The sequence below is a fragment of the Sabethes cyaneus genome, chromosome 3 (genome assembly GCF_943734655.1).
Source record: "Sabethes cyaneus chromosome 3, idSabCyanKW18_F2, whole genome shotgun sequence".
Taxonomy (NCBI): Eukaryota; Metazoa; Arthropoda; class Insecta; order Diptera; family Culicidae; genus Sabethes; species Sabethes cyaneus.
This window is the reverse complement of record NC_071355.1, coordinates 87,157,329-87,168,928: the sequence shown is the minus strand read 5'-3', so window position 1 is coordinate 87,168,928 and position 11,600 is coordinate 87,157,329. Positions and strand designations below refer to the sequence as shown.

The following is an 11,600-nucleotide window of genomic DNA, read 5'->3' as shown; positions in this document are numbered from 1 at the left end:
GCCTATTAGTCTCAAAAATTTAAACCATTCATTAAAAATATGTAATATAACTTGTATTAAACGTAGTTTATCAAGTACAGTGGGGTTCGAGTTTTTATTTAGTGACTACATATTTCGAAAGGTCAGACTTTTACTGACGTAGGACTACGTCTTACTGCAAAGCATCTAAAGGTTTGCGACAGCCCCTGTCGAACATTTTGAATATAAAACCGTTGCAATCGTAAAAAATTCGTTAATTAGTGGTAATTATTCAATTTTTGACACATTTATATGCAATTTTTTCAGTTGAAAAATGGTCTAGATTTTGCCACGGTTTCGATTTTGGCAACATAGGCGACACGCATTTGTTGTCAAATTCGAAATCATACTGTAAATGGTGCTTGAAAAAATTAGACTTGGTAATTCTACTAGGTTTAAAGGTAAGCTTAGATACTAAGTTTTAATTTTAAATGATAGTCGATGAAGAACTGTACCAGATAGAAAATAGGAAGTTTCAAAAATGAATATTTTAGATCTCAGGGTCACTCAACTTCGGTGGACAACGAGGTATTAATTTTGTCACAAGTCAGAGGGGAGAGGTGCTTAAAGAAAACTTTACATCCCCCAAGAAAAAAATCAGAGGGGTTGTGTATAAGATACGACCACGGATGACGTAATACAACGTTAGTCCGGTTGCATGATTTTGAATATTTTACTAAACTGAGTTTTAATCTATCTGTCAATCGACCAAAAGGTGATGTGAAGTCAACTTGCTTACTCATCGGCGGAATATAAGGCCTTTGCAAAATATTTTTTAAGTTTTTGTCACTCCCTCCTTTGGAAATTGGCTTGAAAAATCGGGGGGCTAAAAAAAATTGGAGGATATGAGTATAAAATCAATTGTCCGTGGGCTCTACAGCCTGAAAAACTCGAAAAATGAGTGTACTTAACACTTCTAGCACGAAACAGAAATGGAAATTCGAATTCGGAGTTTCCGAAAATCGTCCAAAAAAAATTCTCTCGTTTTTGTCTTCTTTTCGTACATTTTTGCATGGAAAATAATAACGTATATATTAAAAGCAAGAACAGATTTGGTTTTCACGCTTAAACTTTAAATAAAAATGCTTCAAACCCATATTTTTTACTCGATTAAAAAATTTACTTTGTCCCCCCCCCCTTTAGTGGCCCAACACCGGAAGGACAAAAACTTTATAAAATATTTGTAATGGCTTAATTTTACTTTATTCTGAGCCTCATAATTATTTTAACTAAACTACAAAATTATCAAATACAATATTACTTTTTAAGGCATATCCAGTTCGAAAATGGTCCAGATATTGATCCAAATTTTATATTTTTTGCACCATATCATTATCCAGGCCTTTACCTAATTTCTAAATCCTCCATTGGTGCACAGATGATTTTATTGCCAAACCGGGTAATTTTGTAGGGCGGTTGGGCATCACAAAGTTTCACGAGGGTGAGGAAGTTGGCGTTCTTAACCATCAGAAGTGGCTGCTTCTTTTTACTCAGACGAGTCTGATTTTGTGACTACAGGATCCGGTTGAATTTTATTCATATTATTACCTTAGGGTTTTCGGTCAGCGCGCTAAAGGTGTTTTGAAGCTTTGGTATATGCTTGATTAACGTGTTTAAACTATTTCTCATCTGAGTTTTGTCAAAACTTAAACTTACAGCAAAACTTTTTGCTGTATTTATATGGAAAATACAGGGCGTTATTTGTCCATGAAAAAAATTTTGATTCCAACCATTTTTACGATGTTGCCCGTAGTTAACTATCTAGCAGGGATAACCACTTTAAATAGAGTTTGGAATATTAGCTTCGTAACTCAATTCGAAGTTCCAATATTAGAGTTTCCTATACAATAAAGCTATATATAAATCTTCAGAATTGTATTCTCAAATAACTTGTTTCATTCTTCTGTGCATTACTTTTAATGATACAAGAATTGTCCCGTTTAGCATAATTTGGAAATTTTTTTACACAGGGCGAACAAATTGGGAAAATTTTGCTCTACTTATATAGATTATATAGATTACACTTTTGCTTCGTGCTAAAACAAATACGTAAAATCCAATTGAAAAATTTAAGTGTAACTGGTTTTGTGCTAAATGCAAATGAAGCAAAAATAGCTCTTTTTTAAGGGGCACCTTTTACACCATATTTTTTGCCTAATTTCAAATAATTTTTTCTCGATAATGCGAAAGGCAAATTGAATCGGGTTTTTTGCATTCGAAACATTGCATTTTATACTAATATTTGCAATTTTGTTTTCATAAGGGAACCTCTTCCCCTTGCCCCTACGGCTCCTTGAAGATAGTCGTTCAAAAAAACCATGAATTGCGGTATCATGGATTGGCGCTGGGGGGCTTATCCGAATTGAAAAATTCCAAAACGATATAAAAGAAAATTAAATTATCTCGTGTTTGATCCATCCTTTTTTAGAATTCGAACACATAACAAAATGGCGGACATTGAAACATAAAAGTATGGTTTTTAAGCGAAAAAATTGACTTTAAACATTTCTAAAAAATACAAAAATTACAACATCAAGAAAAGGATGGGTCAAACACTAGATAATTTTGTTGGCTTTCAAACAAAAAAAGAATCATAAGAATTGCTTGAGCCGTTCTTGAGATATTTATGGTACCGACTTTCAAAACCTGGTTTCGAGAAAAACAACGCTGAAGTTTTTACTCGTTGTTTAATCGCTCCAGACATGCGCGGTACAAATAGCTGTAACTTTGTCAATATTTGGAATTCATGCAAACGACTTCAAACACATATGGTCAAAATGTTAATCTTTCGAAATAATCAATAAAAAAATTTAGGTTTTAAAAAATTGAAAAGGTACTATGCCCCCTTAACAGAAGGCAGTTAGTATCCCTCTTATCTTTTGATCCATCTTATCTTTTAATCAATGATGGTTAAAATTTTTGTACAATATTGAGAATAAATTAAGTTTATATTGTTTTAAGCATAAAATGACATATGTTAGCTAACTAATTAGGAAGACTTTTTAGTTTCAAAACTAGAGGCTACAATGTACAAACACTATGAAGCAACTACGAAAAAGGATGAGTGATAGTTAGTTTTATCAATATAATTAAGTTTTTATTTAGGCTATAAATCAAGCCTACTTTCAATATCCCGTGCTTATAGATTAATTATAAACGGAGATACTATAGTGACAACAAGCAGAGTTTCAATGAATATACAACGGCGTGTTCGTTAGTGGTAGGCAATGATAGCTACCGCCAGTGATGTCTCGGAGCGCAAAACTAGGTCCATTCTAAAATCAATACTAGGTCCATTCAAGATCAAAAAAGGGGGTTAACATTTTTAAGGAATTTGAAGATTTTACTGGTTTTACTGAACTTTTAAATACCTAAATTGAAATTACACATATTTTAGCATCATTTTAAGAGTATTGTTTTATTTCAAACCAGAAGGGTTCCGGATAGTAACAGTTTGAAAATACTCTATGGTGACTGCCAAAACACTGAAAAACAGCTACTTTTAAATAAGCGGCAATAAAGTGGTTTTGGCTATAATTTTAATTTAATTTTAGTATATTTACGTTCAGAAATGATTAAAGATAAACATAAAAGCTAAATACAGTACAAAGACTTGATAATTATATCCTAAAATTCTTATTTAAAAATAGGTCCATTCAAGATCAGAATTCGACTAGGTCCATTTCAAAATCATTTACCCTATTAATTTATTGTAACTTACCACACACCACCAACATAAACCTCGGGGATTTGAACTCGAGTACTTCTTTTCGGTAACTTAGACGCATACCACTGCTCCGCTGCTGGAATATGCGATTTGCATCGTTTTTACTCGATGTGCTAATTTCTCATTTATCACAGCCCCGAAACGAACTTACACTTAAGAACAACTCATCGGCAAAATTCATGTCACTAGCGGCGTCAGAGATGGCGCAATGCATCAGGATAGGCATGCAACGAGGAACGCTCGGGTTCAAATCCAGTAGCGGTCGGTGTTAGTTAGGCTTTTTTTAAATGGTCCATCTTAATCGCATGAACCGACTTTACAAAAGGTAGGAGGAGGCGGAGGTAGAAAATGGAAAAGTATAAAAATAGAACTACAAGTGCTGTTTTATATAAACTATTGCCAAAGTTTCTTCAGAAGCTGCTTAGCAGTCTATGCAGCAAACTCAAGGCAGCTTTGAAGTTCGGTTAGTTACAAGTAAAGCTGCTTAGCTAGCAAGCTATACCTCCATAGACATAAAGCTTGTTAACCTTCCTTAGACACCATTATCCGAACTCTAATCTGCTTTCAAGTTGTATGTTGAACTTTCAAGCTGCATGTTGGACTTTCAAGTTGCTACAGATATTAACGGTACTTTAATGGGAATGAAGTTCGGTTTTCAAATGTAATGTCTGGTTGTTCAGCAAGAAAGTTCTGCGGAACTAAATTTGAACCAAATATGAACTTTCAAGTTTGTTCCTTAAGTGAAATTCGAACTTTTGGTTGCTTGGGCGGTACTCGTTTGGTATCCCAAATCTTGACATCAATTGATGTAAATAGCCTGCCAACCTGTCCGGGCCCATTTTAATAAGGTCCGCTTCAATGCCATCCTTTCCCACTGTTTTGTTGTTTTTCAGCCGCTGGATGGCAATTTAACTTCTCTTTGCGATGGGGATGGCAGATCTTCGTTAATTGCTACAGCTGCTCGAGTTCTTCGCACTCCTTCTTCTTCTCCTTCTGGTGGCGCTTCTTCTCCTGGAAAAGTCGAGTTTTCTGTCTCCGATTCTGTTTGTGTCGCACTACATTCTGACGGGTGGCTCTACGCAGCATTTGTACCCGCGCTGCATTCTTCTCATCCAATATCTGTTGATACTCCTCATCAAACCATTCGTTTCGTCGATTCGGTTTCGAGAGGTAACGCGCAGCTTTCGGCGGAGTCCGGTTGCTTCAGTCGTGCTAGACTATACCGTGGCGGTTGCCGTATGTTGTTCACAATAGATAGTTTTGACGTATCCTAACCATCACTAGGTAGTGATCCGAATCAATGTTAGCGCCCGGATAGGTCCTGACGTCGATAATGTCTGAAAAGTGCTGACCTTCTATCAGAATGGGATCGATTTGTGATTCCGTCTGGTTGGGTGATCTCCAGGGGTAACGATATTCTTACAAATCTACTATTACTATTACTACTGCGGATAGGTTGCAAAAACGTCGTATAGCGATACATTAATTTCAAAGCAACGCACGATTCAGTTGACCGTGGACAGCTATGGCAGATCATACCCGAGAGCGACGCCGCAAGATCATCAAATGTCAAATGCTTGACAAGCGAGTTGTTGTGGTTAATAATCTTAATAAAAACAGGCTTCTCGGGGTTCAGTGAATTTAGTTTGCATTTATTCTCAAGCATGTCCGTATCGTACCCACGTAGTGAACTCCATCAGTGAAGCCACTTGTAAGGGGGAAGTTATAGTTGAGTTATAAAAGCGAACTGCGCAATACAAAAATACTTCTGAATAATACATCACAAAATATAAAGTGATTATATCCATACAGGAAAATAACATGTATAGTGCATACCTTCGGGATACTTTCCAATCGCTTTAAGTCACACAGAGGAATGACACTAGACGATGGGCTTTCGTGCTTACTGTTGTTGAAAACAAACTATATTGGTGAAAGTAAGAGACTTCAAGGAGTACAACATGAGCCTGTCATCACAGCTCATCCTAGACGACGACAAATGTTACGAACATGTGTAGTTGGGATTACTTGTAACTTTCGTTAACTACATCAATATGTAGATTTAAAATTTTTTTAAGTTGGAGCCGGGTGTGCCGCAGCACAAAATTGATGGCGTGAAAAAAAATCTAATCAGGATCGTCGCCTTTACGGATTTACGGACGACAACATTTCTCGGTGTGAACCTGAAACCCCTTAGAGTTTTTGAACAAATGGCTCTGGGGACTATTTACGGTGAAGTTTGGGAGGAAGACAGAAAATAACTAAAATGCACGAACCTTTAAGTGCACTGCTGCTTGACGAGAACCCTATTGCGCATATCTAACATAAGTCAGTAAATGTCGGACGATACTTGTTTTTTGGATCCATTGCTAATTTTTAAAGTCACTGTTCTTAACTTTTGGAACTATTCTGGTGAATTCGAATAGCGAAGGAGGAACTCTCAAGGCGATTACATTTATGTAATGTATTTGATTTGTATTTGATTCCTAAACTTTCTAACGCAAGATTACCTTCATGTGCATTCGTGCTTGCTTCTATCGATGAAATGATCTCCGCATTTTTCACTAATATTTCACTCACCGTGTACTTTTGGCTGTTAGCAGCAAAAACTCTCTGCCAGATTTTTAGATTGCTAGATGGATGGACAAGAGAATTTTTGGCAATTTTATTTTGGCTCGACAATGGCTATTGGGTTATAAAATATATAACAAACAAGTTTTTCCTACGTAACAATAATTTTATACAAAAGTTTTCTCCTGGAATTCGAAATGGCCATCCATGCTGTCAGCCTAACCAACATGCAGTTGTTTTTTTATTGGCGTTATTTCCTCCGGGATTGAACAGTCCCACCTCTGCTGTTTGCGCCTATACCAGATTTGGTCTTGTTTTCCCATATTCTTAATCCCCTAGGAGCACAACCTAACGTAGTTGCTTTCTTTTTTTTTCAACAATGCGTCAAAGAGGGTGTAAGATTCCCTTGGATGTGAAAGAATTCCCTTGAATCCATCTGTCAAGCTGCTAGTGGAGGAATGTTACGACTTTCGGATATTGCCGATATAATATATTATGGCAACTGCTTTTTTTTGTCAGTTCTTCGATTTTCAATTTAACTTCACTTGCCAGTACATCACGTGTACAATTCCATCAAATATTATTTAAGGGCAGTAGGTCAATAGAATATGACTAAGTTATTTTTGTATAATACTTCAATGCTGCTGATTTGGCAGCTGTTCCTAGGACTATTAGAATCAGAGCCCGTAACTTGCAAGCTGAATAGTGATGATAGCGTGTTTTTCTATTGCTGGTGTGCAGGATTTATGGCTGCTGGCGGCGATGGCCAATAATTTACTGTTTATGTCAGAAAAATAACATTTTTCGGTTTTCGGTTGAGTACTTTTTGAATTGGCTTACGTTTTGGCTTACGCTCAGTGTCGAATTGTCGTGTTCTACCTAAAGTACAAGAGCACAACCATCTTCTCGTTAACTCAAAAGCCTTGCGGTTATGAAAGTAGCTTTTTCCATAACTAATAGTTTCAGACTAGCAGGTGTATAAAAAATCTTACTCAATTTATTTTCAAATCAAAATTCCATTTTTAAAGTTCAGAGTTTCATATCACTACGTCAACGTCACCATACATAGTTGAAATCAAGTACGATAGCTACGAGCTCGCTACTAAAAAAATAAAATCGAAGAAAAACAATTTCCCTCGTGCTTCCGGAACTTTTTTTATTGGAATGAACTTCTCATACGGCGATGCATCCCTATATTAATGGCTTGTCGTAAGTAAAATGACAATACCTTCTTTCACTTGACTTGTTTTATCTTGCTTCCATTCATTGATTCCGGCGATGTGTGAATTTTCAGTTTGAACTGGCTTTGACTTTCGCCAAATGCAAACACTAGTGAAGGATTCTTTCACTATGTCTTCTGAGAGAATTCAATCACATTGGTTGGCATAAAATTGCTTTTTTTTCAATAGTAGGAGTATTTATTAGACTAAAGATTTCAGATATAGAAAATTATCACTGAACGAATGTTGGGGCCGGAAATCCAGGCTGCCAAACTGACCGCTCACCACTTAAACAAAATTCTTCCTTCGTGGCGGACTGTAAGACCACGGGGCAGAAGAGGACTGCGTATTGTCTTCAAAAAAAACCTCTTCAACTTCAATAGTCACAATAATTTAATTGTTATCCTTTTTAAAGTCTTTAAATCTTCACTTTACTTAAGGTCTTCACTGTATCACGAATACATTACTTCTGGCCGCTCTTTCTTCAGCTTTCTGATTTCATACCCTACTGCTAGCGTCTAGAAACTAGTTATTTCCGGTTCAAGAATATACTAGCTAGATCTACCACAATCTAATTTTCAGTTTCTTTTTTCTAGAACATTCTGATATCACTTTCCATAGATTTCTAGCTGTAGTGTTGCCTGCGCTGATAGCTTGAAGCGATGACAGCTGGGGACTGCTACATTGCACGTAACCATTTTATTCGAGCTACAGGGTGTGGCTCGAACATCCTCCGCCGCAAGAACCGGAACTAAGCTGAAGAATCGTTGTCTGGAATCGGCAACAAAGCCAGCTTGTGGATCGGTCGTTGAATTTATCGTCCCTTAGTACGAATACTAGCAACTCGAACTAAACCGTCATCTCTTGGATAAACCTTCTCCACTCTACCTAAACGCCACACTTGAGGTGGTAAGTTGTCCTCACGCATGATAACCATCATTCCTGGTTGAATATGAGTACATCTTCGTGTCCACTTCCTGTCCACTTTGTTCTGCCTTGAAGCTCCATAATGTATTCCTTGGACCATCGCTTCCAAAAGTGTTCTCGAAGAACCTGTATGTGCTGCCAACGCGATAGTCTGTTTATCGGGATCTCTTTACAAGATGGTTCTGGAATTGCCGTTAACGGACGACCGACAAGAAAGTCTCCTGGGGTAAGGGATTATTCATCATTTGGATCACCTGAATGCGCAAACAATGGCCTCGAGTTCAGGATTGCTTCAACCTGACATAATAGCGCGGCAAATTCCATAATTGTCAATGTTGCTTGCTTAAAAACCTTCATTACCACCGACTTCACACTCTTTACTCCTGCTCCCCATAATCCTCCAAAGTGCGGGGCATTCGGCGGTATGGTACTCTATTGTCTTGGCAGGCAAAATTCGAAAATTTTCTTCTCCAATTGTTCATTCTTAAATAGCATGTATAACTCCTTCAGTTCATTTCTTGCGCCAATAAAATTGGTCCCACTGTCACTCCAAATTACCTGCGGCACTCCTCGTCGTGCCAAAAAACGTTGTAACGTTGTAACAGAAAAGTTGCGGTAGACGAATCTTCAACAGCTTCCAAGTGAATGGCCTTCGTCATCAAACAAACGAAAACACTACCCAGGTAACCTTTTACTGGAGTAGCCTTATACGACAATTAGTAATCTAAAAATTCTGTCTAAGAAATGCTATGACGCCTGCCGGGCCGACATGTAAATTCTCACGATGCACCGCATTGATTAAACTTTTCACCACCGCGTGCTTGTGCGGTACTATCCACTGATGCTGCATTCTGTACGGTAGCTTTGCATTGCGTAAGCGAGCACCAATTCGTAAAATTCCTTCATCTAAAAACGGGCTTAAATTGCGAATAGTCTTACACGGTTCGTTAGACGCAACTCTTTGCATTTCATGAGTGAAATATCATTTTGAACCACCCTAACAATGATCTTCATTGCCTCTCTTAATTCGCTAATTGTTGGTAACTGTGCGAAACTACGGCATTCTTTCTTTATATTTGCATTACGAACAAATCTCAATACATATGCAATCACTCGTTGCAACTTGCGAAACGATTCAAAACTAGTGACCACAGGTAGCTGTACAAATCTCAAAGTGACATTTACTTGTGCTATCGGCTTCAGTTCGGGAATTCGTTCAACCGGCAATGGTGGTGGAATTTCCATTCGGTAAGTTACATTTCTTAAAAATTCAGGAACATTCCACCATATATCATTTGCAGCAAGACTTTCAGTGGATTGACCACGGGATACAATATCCGCTGGATTATCTTTGGACTTCACGTACTTCTATTCAAACTGGTCACCCGTAGAAGTAATTTCACCAACACGATTGCGGACGAACAGCTCCAGTTGCTCAGGTGGACGCACCAACCAAGCCAAAACAGGTTGGTTATCGCACCATAGAATAATTTTCTTAAACTTCATCTTCATCTTAATAGATTGCAGGATTTTAACTACCAAACGATGCAGCAAAAAGGCTGTAGCTAGCTCTTTCCTGGGGATACTTAACGGTGAAATCGGTGCCACCTTTGACTTGGCACTTATCAGCTTCATGCTATCAGACCCGTCTTCAAACAGCGACCGAATGTACGCGCAAGCTCCGTAGGCCAAAACGGAAGCATCTGCAAAACCGTGCATTTCATATGCCACTGGCTTCATCTTCAATTGGCACATCCCAATCTAATCCTTCCTTCCACAGCATCTGCATCAAAATCTTACCAAGAATGATAATTGGAGCCGCTAACCCCAACGGATCAAACATCGACGAAATCAATGACAGCACTTGCCTTTTCGTCAGATGAGAAACATCAGATGTTGAAAGCGAAAGGTACAAAAGTTCATCGCTATCTGGATTCCACATTAAACCCAATGTCTCAATAACTTCATTGATTCCAGATTCATGAATACTAACAAGTTGCTCTCGGTCCTCGTCAGGTATCGTCTTAATTAATTGAGTATTATTTGCTGACCACTTGTGCAGCTGGAATCCATCACATTCAAGCATATCGATCAGCTGCCTTTGTGCACGACAAGCTTTATCAAGATCGTCGAAACCGAATAAAGCATTATCAACATAGAAACAGTTCTTAACAATCTCGGCATCAACAGGGTAACGTGATTTTTCATCCTCCGCTAAATGCGACTACGCTCAAGTAGCTAAAAAAGGAGCCGAAGCTGTGCCATACGTCACCGTTGTTCACTGTAAAACGCGCACGCGCAGTGGATCTAGACGCATTATTCCTCCAAAATATTCTCTGCAAGGGTGTAAGGCATTCTGCGACGTCAATTTCTCGATACATCTTCTTTACATCGGCTGTGAGTACGAACTTCGGAAAACGAAATGCAGTAACTATCGCCAAAAGTTCATTCTGGCATATCCCTCCAATCATCATGACATCATTGAGTGAACGTCTACCTACTTTAGCTGACGCATCAAACACCACTCTGCACTTTGTGGTAGTATTCGAAGGTCGAAGCACTGCATGATACGGTAAATACCATTGTTTCAATTCTGGCGGATCTTCTCTTTCACATATTTCTTTGCAGTGACGAAGCCTTTCGTACTCTTCAATGAACTCAACGTATTGGCTCTTTAAATCGGGTTGCTGTTCAAAACGTTTCTCTAACATAAAAAATCTACGAAGGGCCATTGACCTTGAGTCGCCGAGCTCGCTCACTTTGGCTTTCAAAGGAAGTTCAACGACATACCTTCCCGATGCATTTCTTCGATGCGTGGCTAAAAAATGCTTTGCGTATTCTTCTGCTTCTTTGCACTGTTGAAACTGCTAGGGGACGGCTTCCACCTCCCAAAACCGTTGCATGGAATTGCTGAGCTCTTCGATCGTAGTAGCCTGTGCACGAAAAATACCTTCTAGTTGTTTGCAGTTTCGTATTGCACCACCTAGGACCCAACCAAATTTAGTTTCGCAAAGAAGTGGGCCATCATTAACAAGCTGTAGTTTTCTCAACATTAAAAGGTGAATAAACCATTGATTGCCGACAAGCATATCGACGCTGCTGGGCACATCGAAACTTGGATCGGCCAGCTGAATTCC

General features: G+C 38.4%; 1 protein-coding gene across 1 annotated transcript; it reads right to left on the bottom strand.

Moving 5' to 3' along the window:
• Positions 1-9,831: 9,831 nt before the first annotated feature.
• Positions 9,832-10,182, bottom strand: LOC128739840 (uncharacterized). Its single transcript, XM_053835341.1, has one exon. The coding sequence runs from the start codon at positions 10,180-10,182 to the stop codon at positions 9,832-9,834; it is 351 nt and encodes a 116-aa protein (XP_053691316.1).
• Positions 10,183-11,600: the final 1,418 nt, after the last annotated feature.